Source organism: Oncorhynchus mykiss, chromosome 19 (assembly GCF_057628025.1).
Source record: "Oncorhynchus mykiss isolate SJ-2025 chromosome 19, ASM5762802v1, whole genome shotgun sequence".
Lineage (NCBI taxonomy): Eukaryota > Metazoa > Chordata > Actinopteri > Salmoniformes > Salmonidae > Oncorhynchus > Oncorhynchus mykiss.
In genome coordinates this window covers 28,390,454-28,407,010 of record NC_143040.1, presented here as the reverse complement: position 1 = coordinate 28,407,010, position 16,557 = coordinate 28,390,454, and the positions used below count along the sequence as shown (strand labels likewise).

At 44.2% G+C, this 16,557-nt stretch overlaps 1 protein-coding gene across 1 annotated transcript in view; it reads right to left on the bottom strand.

The window, feature by feature from the left end:
• Positions 1–2,812: 2,812 nt before the first annotated feature.
• The window catches only part of LOC110498678 (F-box only protein 41), a 112,502-nt gene continuing 98,757 nt past the window's right edge, over positions 2,813–16,557 (bottom strand). The window contains exons 7-14 of the mRNA XM_036954437.2: positions 15,127–15,374; positions 14,663–14,778; positions 13,281–13,433; positions 10,064–10,159; positions 9,858–9,976; positions 5,736–5,894; positions 4,375–4,490; positions 2,813–3,072 (exon numbers count right to left, since the gene is read on the bottom strand). Of these exons, the coding sequence (XP_036810332.1) occupies positions 3,010–3,072; positions 4,375–4,490; positions 5,736–5,894; positions 9,858–9,976; positions 10,064–10,159; positions 13,281–13,433; positions 14,663–14,778; positions 15,127–15,374 (1,070 nt within the window). The 3' untranslated portion in view covers positions 2,813–3,009. The remainder of the gene's footprint in view (positions 3,073–4,374; positions 4,491–5,735; positions 5,895–9,857; positions 9,977–10,063; positions 10,160–13,280; positions 13,434–14,662; positions 14,779–15,126; positions 15,375–16,557) is intronic.

The window sequence follows — 16,557 nt, the reverse complement described above, 5'->3', positions numbered from 1 at the left end:
TTCACTATACAGGGAAAAGGGTGCCATTTGGACCACATACCTAAATAAACAAGTGCATTGTGTTTTCCTCTATGGTGGCAGCGGCTTCAAAAACACCTTTTCAATCGGAGGGGCAAGTCTTTCAACCCCTTCTAGTCTTTTCACAGCCACCATGGCAGTACAATATTCAGTTTTGGAAGAGAACATGGAGATGAGAAAGCACGACTGTAGTGTGTGTGTGTGTGTGTGTGTGTGTGTGTGTGTGTGTGTGTGTGTGTCAGGCTAGCACTACTAAAACAAAGCAGTACGTAACTTAGAACAGAACTCGGTGCTCAACTTTACTAAACATCTCTCCATTTAAAAAAAAAACATCTCTCCATTTAAAAAAAAACATCTCTCCGTTTAAAAAAAAACATCTCTCCATTTAAAAAAAAAAAACATCTCTCCATTTAAAAAAAAAAAACATCTCTCCATTTAAAAAAAAAACATCTCTCCATTTAAAAAAAAAAAAACATCTCTCCATTTAAAAAAAAAAACATCTCTCCATTTAAAAAAAAACATCTCTCCATTTAAAAAAAAAACATCTCTCCATTTAAAAAAAAAAACATCTCTCCATTTAAAAAAAAAAAAAACTGCCGGGGAAGCAAAGCATTCGCCCTGCAGCCTTTCCTCTCTGGCACACGGGCTGCATCTCAATAGTCTAAAATGGCTTTCTCTCATTTCCTTTCCTTGATCTACAATGACGTACAAACAAAGGATAAGTCAAAGCCTACCAGAGGATCGATCAAGCTTCCAACTGTTGTCTTCTGTCAGAAGGAGTCCACCTTAGACTTGAGATGCCTCCCTGGGGTGGATGCATGGTTTGGGTCGGGGTGCATTGTCGCCTGAGCTCGACGACTTGCATGAATGCCTGAAGAAATAAATGGTACACTACTGCGAGTGGATACCTACAGGCGATCTTACTCAATTGTCTAACAACTCTGTCCTCTTCTCCCGTCATTGCAAATAAGTGAAAATAACTGGTCAGGTGAAAGACAGCCTAATGATGAGCTTCCACCATTTTGTTTTCACTTGACACGGCAATCAGTGCAGATGAAGAAAGAAGAAGAGGATTTTTAGGCAATTGAGATCAAGACTACATCCCAAATGTCACCCTATTCCAGGCCTTGGGGGCCTGATTGGTGTCACCCCCCCCCCCCCCCATCGCCAGGATTTAAACTAATTGCATTCTAAACTGAAGAGCACAATTAGTTGGTTATTGGAATCAGGTGTGTTAGCTTGGACTGGAATAAAAGTGTGACACCAAATCAGGCCCCTAAGGTGTGGAGCCCTTATGAGCCCTGGTTGAACGTATATATATATATATTTATTTTATTTTACTAGGCAAGTCAGTTAAGAACAAATTCTTATTTTCAATGACGGCCTAGGAACAGTGGGTTAACTGCCTGTTCAGGGGCAGAACACCTTGTCGGCTGGGGGTTTGAACTTGCAACCTTCCGGTTACTAGTCCAGCGCTCTAACCACTAGGCTACCCTGCCGCACCACTGTACATGGGGAATAGGGTGCATCATGTAATTCACTGTAGCTTACAGAGCTAGTGGCTAGTTATTTGAATTAGGGTGAACGACTGACTGCCTTATACAACGCTCCTATAGATTAGTGGCACATCGGAGAAAACACTTTACGAAAGATAGAACACACACAGCTATGAACGTCATCAATTCTGAAATAAAAGGCAAAAGGAATCCATTTGCAACCCTGTTTAAAAAACAAAATAAACAGTAGCTGCCTTATGGACCAGCCGGCCTACAGATACTGTAAGAGTTCCACAGACAAAAGTAATTGACAGCTGAAAATCCAAGTGTGTGCGGGAGAGACTGTGCTCCGCTGATGATCTTGCTGAAGATGGGAACTGCACTGTTCCCATGGCGACCACGCCATGGAGCGGCTGATAGGCCGATAAAGACCTTAGAATAAAAAAAAATCTAAAAGGTGACAAGATATCTTCTCATTTTATGTTTGACCAAGTCTGAAGCTGGTATGTCATGCATTACACACACACACACACACACACACGTTGGGAGTTGAGGGTCTATTTTAACTTACTCCTCTGGCTCAGGACAGGGTCAAAAATCACACACCGTCCATCCCTACATCTGCTTTACTGCTCATGTGCATTTCCACAGAATATGTGCTGTTGAGCATCTTGATAAAAAAAAGCATCCCAGACACATTCTCTGCAAATGCTCTCGGTGAATTGAGAACAAGAGCCTGCTCCTTCATGACATCCATCCCCCAGCTTACAGCTCTTTTCTCAGTTGAAATCAAAATGCCCACCGAGATTACGGCATCTACAAAGTCCAATAGAGTTTATGTTTCAAATCTGTTTGGAAGGTCAGCAAGTCACAAACATGGTCCCTGTTAGTTTTCGTGGAGACTTAGGGGCCCCTGGTCTTGTTACCAGCCTGATGATGTGTTTACTACACTTTACCCCACCATAGAGTTGGATACAGGACACACAAAATGTACTACTTTAAAAATAGAGCTAGCCCTCAATGGTGCTGCCCATTTGGTCAAAAAAGCAGCCATTGAAAAGACAGGAGATGAGCTCTCTAGTACATTATTGGTAAAGGAGGGTTTGGTCCCTTTATGAGAATTTCCACTGGGTTTGTATGCTCCAGGGTAAGGTGTTGACCTGACTTATCCAGGCCTCTTGTCTAGTCTATCCTCTGTTCTGTAATGCATTGCATCTCTCCAATTGGCATTGTAGTGGTCTATGGAGCGTCTATGGAGCGTCTATCTGTCTGTGGTGTCTGAGCTAAAAACACATTGGTTTTATTTTTAACATTAAAGAATCATGTTGCTGAATTTCCCTTTCAGTTACATGTGTGTTGGCTGACTGGTACTTCAGGCTGTTTCGTCCTCGCGTCGCATCAAGGGGTTACAAATGACTAGTTCGGGTTGTGTTGGTGTGGCTGGAAACAAAATGGCCGACCCTTCTTCTTTGGGGGTTCTGGGTGGTGGATGGGGTTAGCAGAGGATGTCCGCCTTCACGTGCAGAATTTTGGAGAAGCCCGGTCTCTTCTTCAAGCCCTGGAGGGTAAAGAGGGGTTAGACCGCTACACACACACTCTCTAGAGGCCGTTGAACCATAAAAAGTGTGTGTGTGAATGAGCGTGCCTCAATCTATTTATATCTGAGTGAGTGCATTTAAGCAATTAGGGCCGGGACAATACCAGCGTTGCGATACTCATTAGTATCATGGCAAGGAAGCAAAACAGCCCTAATGCTGGAAACAAACATCATTACGTTGTCATCCAGAGTCACATGTATGTATTTCCCAAACTATCGCACACTATATTTGACATACAGCAGGTTTTTAAAGGACTAAAGAGTTCGGTCTGCTTCGCGTTCTCATTTTCGCCATGGGAAAAATATTGCGATACTGGTATCGTCACAGCCCTATTAAGCATGCGTGAACCTAAAATATGCTTAGTGTGTGTGTCTCAGGGAGAAGCTTTATTTACAAACAGAAAAGTAAGCATATAACTAAGTTTGTAGACCATTGCGCACACACATGTATACACATAAGAAATGAATGACTCTGCTGGTTCCTAGGCTTGGAATAGTGGTTTTCACTGTTTGTACAGTACACACATAACTCATCGGTTCCTCCCCCTCGAGGGTTCATTGAGTTTGATTAAATGTTTGCTTTGCTTCTCCCCCGCCTGGCTACGGCCGTGACAAATGAACAGGGCCCGAATTTACAAACACACTTTTAGCTCTCTGGAGTTCGTTACTTAACGGCTAGGAGCAATCGAGCACGGCATCCGCCAGCGAGAAAGGGACACCTTCCTCACTGACTCACAGAAGAAGGGAAGGCTCACACGCCCACCCTATTCCCTGTTTAGTGCACTACTTTTGACCAGGGCCCAATAGATGAAAAATTCAGAGTGCGAATATCGAAGCGTTCTTCCTCTTAACCTCTGAGCGGCGCCCGTCGTGGGCGTGCGACCGCCCTCAACACCACACTTCCTCTTTCCAGAATCCCCCGGACGATCAGCTGAACTGGGGATCTTGGTTTTGAGTCATTGTACGGTTCAGTATGGTTGAGTTGTAATAATAGACCACTCTCACTCACCCACCTTACCATCGCTAAAGGACACTACAGATTTAGTCATATAAATGATACGTATAATGTGGGCAGGAGAACCCAAAGACTTGCCCTCAAAGCACTGATCCAGAGTGAGTTTTAATAGTATTGGGTTTCGTCCCGTTTATAAGTGTATTGAGATGCACCCCCATTGTAAATGTTATTAGACGATTCAAATGCAATCCTTTTTAAGAGCATTGGGATTCCTTGGGATGTGGAAGTTAAAGCCTTGTTATAATTACCTGCAGCTTGTTCACCCTCTCGTCAAACAGCTTCCTAGCCTCAGGGCTGTTGGGGTCCTCAAAGTAGTCCTCTACCCCGATCTGCACCACGATGGACTTCAGGTTACGACACACACCTGGAGGGGCGAGATGGTGTGCAGCCCTCACACGGACGCAGCAGACTCGCCACCCAATTCCAAATAGAAACCTATCCCCTATGCCCTAGCCACTTGTGTAGCTCTGAAATGATTGACTGGATGAGAAGTGCAGACCTGGATTCAAAATGGTGCTGACTCAACACTTTGAGCCGTTGTTTGAGCAATGGAAAACAAAAAATGGGCAGGGATTGCACTTTTGGGATTGTTCTACTGGTTCCTTTGTGAAAATCAAGTTCAATAAAGCACATCTTTATTTGAACCGGGTCTGGTGTAGCGTGTACTCACTGTTAAAGTATAGCAGTGCCTTGGGGGGGTCTAGAACCTCCAGACCCTCCCAGTAGTGTAGTAGGGTGTAGCGTGTACTCACTGTTAAAGTATAGCAGTGCCTTGGGGGGGTCTAGAACCTCCAGACCCTCCCAGTAGTGTAGTAGGGTGTAGCGTGTACTCACTGTTAAAGTATAGCAGTGCCTTGGGGGGGTCTAGAACCTCCAGACCCTCCCAGTAGTGTAGTAGGGTGTAGCGTGTACTCACTGTTAAAGTATAGCAGTGCCTTGGGGGGGTCTAGAACCTCCAGACCCTCCCAGTAGTGTAGTAGGGTGTAGCGTGTACTCACTGTTAAAGTATAGCAGTGCCTTGGGGGGGTCTAGAACCTCCAGACCCTCCCAGTAGTGTAGTGTAGTAGGGTGTAGCGTGTACTCATTGTTAAAGTATAGCAGTGCCTTGGGGGGGGGGGGGGGGTCTAGAACCTCCAGACCCTCCCAGTAGTGTAGTGTAGTAGGGTGTAGCATGTACTCACTGTTAAAGTATAGCAGTGCCTTGGGGGGTCTAGAACCTCCAGACCCTCTCAGTAGTGTAGTGTAGTAGGGTGTAGCGTGTACTCACTGTTAAAGTATAGCAGTGCCTTGGGGTGGGGGTCTAGAACCTCCAGACCCTCCCAGTAGTGTAGTAGGGTGTAGCGTGTACTCACTGTTAAAGTATAGCAGTGCCTTGGGGGGGTCTAGAACCTCCAGACCCTCCCAGTAGTGTAGTGTAGTAGGGTGTAGCGTGTACTCACTGTTAAAGTATAGCAGTGCCTTGGGGGGGGTCTAGAACCTCCAGACCCTCCCAGTAGTGTAGTGTAGTACGGTGTAGCGTGTACTCACTGTTAAAGTATAGCAGTGCCTTGGGGGGGAACCTCCAGACCCTCCCAGTAGTGTGGTGTGGTAGGGTGTAGGGTGTACTCACTGTTGAAGTGTAGCAGGGCCTTAGGGGTGACCGGGGTGGAGGTGAGGACCAGCATCTCCAGGCCCTTCAGACCCTCCCTGCACACCTCAGCTGCCACTTCCTGGTTGACCTCACTCACATGGTCCAGCTCCAACACCTGCAGACGCATGCAGTTCCTCGCTACAGGGGGAAAGGAGGAGGAGGGGAAGGAGGTCGAGATGCCTTTGATATCAACAACTTAGTCAGTAGTATGTAAGTAGCATTGACCGCACCAGAACAGCCCACAGGTCAGGAGAGTATCTTCTGTTTCTGTGTAGGGTGAGGCAGCTAGATGCACAAGTACACCCCCTGGACAGGACGCTTGGTATTTGCTCATCCATTAAGTGCTGGGTAAGATATCTAAAGAGCCCATCTAGAGTCTAAAGCAGTCATATACACCTGGCCAGCACACATTGATATACGTTTGTTCATTGGTTGAAGTGTTAGCAATGCTTACATAAAAATACAACTTTAACAATGCTACCTAAGTAAGTTGAAAAGAGATGGTCGTGGCGAAAGCGCACATAACCAGCCGACAAAAACCAAACAGTATGTTCACGGTGTTTCTACCATTTGTATGATCATTTTTTTGAGATGATTCAATTCAACATCTCGTGGGGATAAGTGTTTCATCGTGTTTCGCTCTAGATGGTAGGATGAGAGAGAACTGATCAGAGTGGCTGATTTCCAAATGGCATCCTATTCCCTTAATAGTGCACTACCTTTGACCAGGGCATTTACATAAGTGTTCACACCCCTGAGTCAATACATTCAAATCACCTTTGGCAGCGATTACAGTGTTTCTGGGTAAGACTAAGAGCTCTGCACACCTGGATATATTGTACATTTCCACATTATTCTTAAAAAAACGCATTCACGCTCTGTCAAGTTGGTTGTTGATCATTGCCAGACAGCCATTTTCAAGTCTTGCCATAGATTTTCAAGCCAATTTATGTCAAAACTAACTTGGCCAATCAGGAATATTCAATGTCGTCTTGGTAAGCAACTCTAGTGTATATTTGGCCATGTGTTGTAGGTTATTGTTCTGCTGAAAGGTGGATTTGTCTACCAGTGTCTGTTGAAAAGCAGACAAATCAGGTTTTCCTCTATGATTTTGCCTGTGCTTAGCTCTATTCCATTTATTTTTATCCTGAAAAACTCCCTTGATGATGACATGCATACCTATAACATGATGCAGCCACCACCGTGCTTGAAAATATTATGAGTGGTACTAAGTGATGTGTTGTGTTTGCCCCAAACATAATGCTTTGTATTCAGGACAAAGTTCATTTTTTTACGTTTTACTTTAGTGCCTTGTTGCAAACGGGATACATGTTTTAGAATATTTTTTATTCTGTACAGGCTTCCTTCTTTTCACTCTGTTAATTAGGTTAGTATTGTGGAGTAACTACAATGTTATTGATCCATCCTCAGTTCTCCTAAACAGCCATTAAACTCTAACTGTTTAAGTCCCCATTGGCATCATGGTGAAATCCCCAAGCGGTTTCCTTCCACTCCGGGAACTGAGTTAGGAAGGACGCCTGTATCATTGTAGTGACTGGGTGTATTGATACACAATCTAAAGTGTAATTAATAACTTCACCATGCTCAAAGGGATAATCAATGTATTTTTCTTTTCTATCTACCATTAGGTGCCCTTCTTTGCGAGGCATTGGAAACCTTCCTGGTTTTGTGGTTGAAGCTACACTATATTTACACAAAAAGTATGTGGACATCACTTCAAATTAGTAGATTCGGCTATTTCAGCCACACCCGTTGCTGACAGGTGTATCGAGCACACAGCCATGCAATCTCCATAGACAAACATTGGCAGTAGAATGGCCTTACTGAAGACCTCTGTGACTTTCAACGTGTCATAGGAGTGTCAAGTCAGTTCGTCAAATTCCCGCTCTGCTAGACCTGCCCCGGCCAACTTTAAGTGCTGTAATTGTGAAACGTAAACATCTAGGAGCAACAATGGCTCGGCCGCGAAGTGGAAGAACACACAAGCTCACAGAACGGGACCGTTGAGTGCTGAAGCTTGTAGCGCGTACAAATCGGTTGTCCTCGGTTGCAACACTCACTACCGAGTTCCAAAGTGGCTCTGGAATCAACGTCAGCACAAGAAATGTTCATCAGGAGCTTCATCAAATGGGTTTTCATGGCCGAGCGGCTTCACACAAGCCTAAGATCACCATGCGCATTGCCAGGCGTCAGATGGCAGTCCGACGGACAAATCTGGTTTGGCAGGAGAACGTTACCTACCCCAATGCATAGTGCAAACTGTAAAGTTTGGTGGAGGAGGAATAATGGTCTGGAGTTGTTTTTCATGGTTCAGGCTAGCCCCCTTAGTTCCCGTGAAGGGAAATCTTAACGCTACAGCATACAATGACATTCTATACGATTCTGTGCTACCAACTTTGTGGCAGCAGTTTGGGGAAGGCCCTTTCCTGTTTCAGCATGACAATGCCTCTGTGCACAAAACGAGGTCCATACAGAAATGGTTTGTCAAGATCGGTGTGGAGGAACTTGACTGGCCTGTAAAAAGCCCTGACCTCAACCCCATCGAACACCTTTGGGATAAATTGTAACGCTGACTGCGAGCCAGGCCTACTCGGCCAATATCCATGCCCAACCTCACCATTGCTCGTGCCTGAATGGAAGCAAGTCTCCGCATCTAGTGGGAAGCCTTCCCAGAAAAGTGGAGGCTGTTTTAGCAGCAAAGGGGGGAACAACTACATATTAATACCCATGGTTTTGGACTGAGGTGTTTGAGCAGGTGTCCATATACAGTTGGTCATGTAGTGTATGTTTGAAATTCACTGCTCAACCTGAGGGACCTTACAGATAATTGTATGTGTGGGATACAGAGATGAGGTAGTCATTCGAAAATCATATTAAACATCTAGAGATTCTGGGTTCGAGTCCAGGCTCTGTTGCAGCCGGCCGCGACCGGGAGACTCATGGGGCTGCACACAATTGGCCCAGTGTAGTCCGGGTTAGGGGAGGATTTGGCCAGCAGGGATGTCCTTGTCCCATTGCGCACTAGCAACTCCTGTGGCGGGCCGGGCGCAATGCACGCTGACACAGTCGCCAGGTGTACGGTTTTTCCTCCGACACATTGGTGCGGCTGGCTTCCGGGTTAAGTGGGCATTGTGTCAAGAGGACGCACGGCTCTCGACCTTCGCCTCTCCCGAGTCCGTACGGGAGTTTCAGCTGAGATTGCAGATGAGAGTAGACTGTAACTACTAACTGGATATCGTGAAATTGGGGGGGGGGGGGAAATCATATTAAACGCTACCATTGCAGACAGAGTGCAACTTATTGTGACTTGATAAGCAAATTTTGATTCCTGAACTTATTTGGGCTTTCCAATAAAAAAGGGGTTGAATACCTATTGACTCAAGACATGTAAGCTTTTCATTTTTTATTAATTAGTAAACATTTCTAAAAACATAATTCCACTGACATTATGTTGGCCAGTGAACCAAAATGTAAATGTATTCAATTTTAAATTCAGGCTGTAACACAAAAACATGTGGAAAAAGTCAAGGGGTGTGAATACTTTCTGAAGGCACTGTAGGGCTCTCGCCAAGAGTAGTGCACTATATAGGGAGCCATTTGAGAGGCACTCAATGTCCTTTCCTATTGCCACCCCTCATCCTCACTCAGCCCATGTACTGATAAACAGACAGGCCACCATGACAACCGTTTCTCAACTAGCCACAAAAGTAATTTCCTCCCTCCGTTCCTGCATGCTGTGAATCGTGAGTAGGAACTCAATAGCTGGGTTACATTTCCTTCTGACTGGGAGGTTATTTGCAGTCGCACGCATCCCACTTTCCATCTGTGTGGATGGGACAGAAATAAATCAGAATGTTTTGTTCCTAAGAAAAATAACAAATATTTCTAAATGTGACAAATAACCCCTTGAAGGACAAAGTTCTGTCCATCAACAAAGACCTCTGATATGAACCATCCAAAGCACTTCAATCCAAATTGTTTCTTTGTTCTGAAAGAATAGTCCCTATATCAGTTTATTTATTAAAATGACCAATGAGATTTAATATTCATGAGATATTTATCCAAATTGAATTTACTCACCCAATGAGGCTAGTCCCTGAACGCCACACCCTGCCCCGCCCACGCCCAGGGCTCTGAGGTGTGGCCAGCATCGGCCAATGGTTTGCAGGCATCGGTTGCTGAAGCGAGCCGGTTGTTGGCTGGAGGAGAAAGAGCGAGGTACGTTACAATAGATGTGCTAACGGTATTCATAAAAATAAATGTGTGCTAAGAGAGTTGCCTCTCACCATGGATGTAGTGGTGCCACCTGGAGAGAGATGATGTCTCTACAGCCTGCTCCTAGAGCCCAGATCACCTCCTGTCCTACAGGGTCTGTGGCACTCCTAGAACAAAAAACACCAATTCACTATACTTCATGGTATAATCATCTAGACACCCATTCATAATATATCGCAGGGGTCTCAAACTGTATGTGTTAAAGTGAAAATCTTAGGCCCGCACCCGGCCCTAACCCGCAAATATAGAAAATGCAATGCACAGCCAGAGACAGGCCTATGTTTCTGCTTAGAATTTCCCACATTTTGGTACGCTATTTGTTAGTCAACTTTTCTATAATTAGATACATGTGCAGCTTCTCCTCGGTCATTCATTGTTGCCGTAAAATACAAAATAAACCCTTGGTCACCAGACTGTCATAAATCGATAGAATAAATTATTCAATCTAGTTGACGTCGTTAAAGTTCTTTCATGTCTGCTTCTCTTGCGCAGCAAAGACGTTTAGGGATGCAAAATTTACGTTTGACCGGTTTTAAGGAAATTAAATACTACCCAACATATTTCTGATAAGATTTCAGTTCCACTTGAATGCATATTTTATGTGGTTGAAATACTATCAGCTTTAATGATGCTGATAAAAATAGCACATTTATAGATGGTCTCGAACTGTCAAATTTGTATAGTGCCTCGCAATCATCACATAACACTGTCATCATCCTCTTCACCAAATATTTCCCGAACATTAGGCTATTGTTCTGGTCCTCCCTTCTATTGATTTTCAACTCACCGTTTTGCAGCTTTTCTCATATAGAATTCAACTCCGACATTTCTCTTTTTGCCTCAGTGGATAGACAATATCCAATTGGAGCATAGTTAGGCCCTGAATCTTAGGCTACACACTAACAGCAGAAAAAACAAATGAAATAAATATATAAATGTCCTAAAGAAAAATATACCTCATGTGATGAAATTTCTTTAGAAAGGGGCATAAGACAGGGATGTCCCCTTCCCCCCTCCTTTTTGCACTGGCAATTGAACTGCTTGCAAAACGAATTAGACAGGACCCAAACATTACAGGTATCAGTGTTGGTAAACATGAATATACACTAAACTTATTTGCAGCTGATCTCCTGACATACCTGACCGATATTGATTTCAAAATATATTTTCTGAATACTAAAATCTCAGGAAATACAATTAACGTGGACAAACTAAATAAATGCAATAAACATATATATTTTTTTAAACTCATGATTTACAGCCATCTTTAAGTGGACCACAAAAAATATGAAATGCTTAATACATGACAACAAATAGAAAGATAACTTTATTCCATTACTGAACAGTATGAAAACAGATCTAATTCAATTGAACAATCTTCCCATAAATCTTACAGATAGAATAAACCTCTATAAAAGCTTTGTATTTATTTTTGGTAACACTAATTCATAGAATATAAAGGAAAGTTTTACATATTACTATGTCTGAGAGTGGTTTTAACCTTCTAGACTTGGAATGGTATCAAATGGCTGCCAAAGGCTTTTACTTGTGACATATAGTGAAGATGCACAGCTCATCACCAGAATCTTTTTACGTGTCTATTTTCAAAGGAAAATGGTTATTACGTGAATAACTTAACAATTAAGAACACTATAACAATATGGAATAAACTAAACGTATTCTACAAGAACCAATATCACTTCCTAAAAACACAACCTTATGGGACAATCCTTGGATAGCTTTCCAGAATTCACAGATAAATTGGTCCACATTGAAAAAAACTAAAAGGCATAGAAACCATAAATGACTTGGTAATAGGTAATAGATTTATTTCCATGACAGCTTTAAAAAGCTATTTTGGATTGACCAATGTAGATATTTTAAAATACATGCAACTTAAAAGTTTATATTACAACATCTTGAAATCATCTTGAAAACATCTTGAAATCTTTTGGATATCAGAGCAATCTTGAGGGAATCCTATTGGTCAGAAAAGGATACTCATATGATAGGTAAACTACACAAAACCTCGCAGAGAGCCTATCCAACTGATAATCTCTTAGAAAAATATATAAACTATTGGAACCAAGATTTAAAAAGAACTGATACTGGCACAAGATGGAGGGAATGTTGGAACATAATTAACAAGACTACAGTTAACACAAATGTACATTTAATTCAGTATAAAATAATGCATCTTGTATAAAATTCTCTGTTGTATAATTCGTTGTACAAGAGACAATTCTAACTCTACAGCACAACGGAAGAGTCATGTCTAAAGTGTAAAACTAATAATGACTCAGTAATTCATGCCTTCAGGGAATGTTCTAAAGTCCAAAAGTGAGGGCGGAGTTAAGACATTTGGCTGTCACAAGTATTACGATGTAAATGTACTTCTAATCCGTCTGTCTGCATATTTCAAGACGTGACATATGAGGGTGCCGTGAGATACCCGATGGGTTGGACAATAAAGTCAATCATCAAAAAAAAAAAAAAAAGTATACTCAAAAAAAAATGTAAATGAACCAATCCTCCATCATTAACGCAATGGAAAGGTCAAATTATTTTGAAAAAAAAAAAAAAAGTAATGTGTATGGGCTAGGAGAGAAACAAAATGGTGGCGTTTGAGGCCACGTGGCATAAAGTGATGCGGGCGCTAGAGATGGGGGTGTGTGCTAGTGGGTCTGGGCAGGGTTAATGTTGTGGATGTTTGTATGATGTTGTCATTTCTATGTGTACTTTTTGTATTGTAACATTTTAAACATAACTAATAAAAATCAAATGTAGCCTCAAATGGAGCCTATAGATATGAATTGTACGATGTCAGCTAACCTGTCTGTGTGACGGCCTGCGGGGCAAGGCATTGGCCAGCCACAGGGAGTGACGAGTACTGTATTGTATATATTTTTGTTATGTTACAGCCTTATTCTAAAATGGATGAAACAAAACATTTCCCTCATCAATCTACACACAATACCCCAATACATTTGCAAAAATGTCTAAACCTGTTTTTGCCTTGTCATCGTGGGTTATTGTGTGTAGATTGATGAGGGGGAAACAAATATTTAATCAATTTCAGAATAAGGCTACAACAAAATGTGGAAAAAGTCAAGGAGTCTGAATACTTTCCAAATCCACTGTAAACTGTCCTATATTGTATGTATACTGTACTGTATTATATATACAAACTGTACTCTACTATGTATGATCGCCCCCTGGTGGTAGTACCTATATGTGACGGCCTGCAGGGCTCGGCAGTAGCAGCTGGCGAGCCACAGGGAGCGGTCAGTTAGCAGGTTGGGACAATGAGAAACCTTGAGGATCAACAGGTTCCCTCCTGTAGCCTTCAGCAAGGACTCCAGGCCCTCCTCCAGACAACCACTGGAGAGGGAGAAAGAGCAAGATGAGAGAGAGAGAGACGGACAGACAGAAAAACAGAGAGAGAGAGAGAGAGAGAGACAGACACACAACAAACAAGTTAATAAAGGAACAACCACTGTTGCTGAATAACCAATTACTCAGTGCGGAATGAGTATTGTCCTTGAGTTTAACAAGGCACTGCAGCTATGTATGCCTCTGGATTTGTCTGTCTAAGCAGTAAGAATGTTAATAATGCATGGCATTATGCTGCGCTGAACAAGAGAGTCAAGAAAAATGATGTACTAAAACGTATTCATAAGGCTAAGGAGGGATAACGCGAGCAAGCATGCAATTACAGTGTGCGCACACTCATACAAGGCAGTGCATACACACATTCACAAACACTCAGGAATGTCAGGAATGAGATAGAGCCTGGGGCTTTCTCACACATTCTCAACCTGCTACGGTATATAGACTAGGAAGGAGAGATGATGGGGAGAGGGGAAGGAGAGATGATGGGGAGAGGGCAAGGAGAGATGATGGGGAGAAAGGAAGGAGAGATGATGGAGAGAGGGAAAGGAGAGATGATGGAGAGAGGGAAAGGAGAGATGATGGGGAGAGGGGAAGGAGAGATGATAGGGAGAGGGGAAGGAGAGATGATGGGGAGAGGGGAAGGAGAGATGATGGGGAGAGGGGAAGGAGAGATGGGGAGAGGGGAAGGAGAGATGATGGAGAGAGGGCAAGGAGAGATGATGGGGAGAGGGGAAGGAGAGATGATGGAGAGAGGGAAAGGAGAGATGATGGAGAGAGGGAAAGGAGAGATGATGGGGAGAGGGGAAGGAGAGATGATGGGGAGAGGGGAAGGAGAGATGATGGGGAGAGGGAAAGGAGAGATGATGGGGAGAGGGGAAGGAGAGATGATGGGGAGAGGGGAAGGAGAGATGATGGAGAGAGGGAAAGGAGAGATGATGGAGAGAGGGAAAGGAGAGATGATGGGGAGAGGGGAAGGAGAGATGATGGGGAGAGGGGAAGGAGAGATGATTGGGAGAGGGGAAGGAGAGATGATGGGGAGAGGGGAAGGAGAGATGATGGGGAGAGGGGAAGGAGAGATGATGGGGAGAGGGGAAGGAGAGATGATGGGGAGAGGGCAGGGAGAGAATGAAAAAAGAGAAGGCGAGAGAGTACTGCAGACCCCTGCTGTTCGCTGTACAGAAGGAAATCAGTCCATGACACACACACACGCCTCTCACCGTGTGCTCTTGATGTACTCCTCCTTGATCTCCTTCTTGCCCCTCTGTCGTGGTTTGAGGTTCTGGAGGATGAGGGAATGGGTCTGGGTGCACCACTGGGACAGTGTACTCAGGAACTGGGACGAAGAAATTACAGTTACATTTTAGTCATTTAGCAGACGCTCGAAGCCCTCACTGTAACACATATCACAATTATTGCAAGTAAAACATCGGCAGAATCGGTGCGCGTGAGTGCAGGTGCATAATGTGTGTGTACCACAGGAGGTTGGTGGCACCTTAATTGGGGAGGACAGGCTCGTGGTAATGACTGGAGGGGCATCAGTGGAATGGTATCAAATACATCAAACACGTGGTCTCCAGGTGGTTGATGCCATTCCCTTTGCTCCGTTCTCCCCTCAGCCGCCTCCTGTGGTGTGTACGTGTGTTTGGTCTGTCGTTCCTCGTGTACGACCCGGGTCCTCTACCTTGGAGGAGATGCGGGCGTTCTCCAGCAGCACCCGGGTCCACACTGCAGGGTGGCGGGCCACAAACCTCCAGTCCCTGCAGACCTCCGCGGCCCTCAACAGGGTCTTGGTGTCCAGGTAGGTAAAGATACAGAACAGAGCCGCCCTCATTTTCAGTATCTCCGGGCTGATCACCTCGCTGTTGGACCGGGACGGGCTCTTGTCGTGGCGACACGGCTTGTTGTGGCGGTAGCCCCCCTCGGAACGGCCTGCAGGGTCGGGAAGAGAGAAAAGGATAGAGGTTAGGTGAAGAAAGAGAGGTGGAGAGGGGAAAAGAGAGTGGAGGGGGAGGGACCGGGATATTAAGTCAGGTAGGTAGAGAAAGATGGAGGGGGAGAGGGGGTTGAAGACAAAAGAGGGGGATGGTGAGAAGGAGGGTCGGTAAAAAAAGAGATAAGTGCAGAAGGCAAGGAGAAAAGTGAGGATGAGGAGAGGGGAGGTTAAGAAAAAAAGAGAGAAAGGTGGAGAAGGGGAGGCGAGAGGAAGAGAGGAGGATGAGGAGGCAGGGAGTTTAGTCAGAGAAGGAAAAGGTGGAGGAGAAAGAAACGGCATCCTGAGTCGCAAAAATATATTAGTGGCATTCTACAAAATATCCACCATGTGGTGCAAGCGATCCACTTGAGACTTTCTTACATTCACCCTCAAACACAGACATTCAAATATCTGCCATTGATGTACTGTGTTGGCCAACACCATGTGACCAAACCAACTCTAGCACATTTACATTTCTCCCAGCAGGCATCAATCCATGTGATGAGTCATCGCCCGTGTCATCCCTGTTGGCCTTGGAAAAGAAGAAGCGAAGGAGGCTTTTGAAGCAACAGGCCTCGCGGCAAGAGGCACACCGCCTACGCCAGCTAGCGATCTACCAGTGCATGCTAACAGTCGTACCGTGTGATACGTTGATGTGTGCCATTTCAAACTCAACCCTGGCAAACGCTTTGAGAATCTTATATGGAAGACAATGTCAGAGCATAAAATGTAATTTACATGACAAGTAATGTTATGTAATGTTGGTGGTGCCAATTTGAATTCTCATACCAGACATTCTGGGCTGTGTCAAACATGACAGCTTTATTGCCTGTTTGGGTAGCTTTGCCAAGTAGCTGTAACCAAAAGGACCCACAGGGAATAGGGTAGATCTTTCTTTTGTCCAAAAATGTGTCCATTTAAAGCTAAATGGGCATGTTTCAATGGCTTCTGTCCTAGTTAAGACCACATCCCAAAAGGCCCCCTATTCCCTTTATAGTGCACTACTTTTGACCAGGGCACATATATGGAATAGGGTGCCATTTGGGAAGCATCCTTACTCTCTCCGATGATGCACCTGGTCTCTCTGACTGTGGCTATTGCCATGTCCAAAAAGTCTGCATCCCAAATGGCACCCTGTTC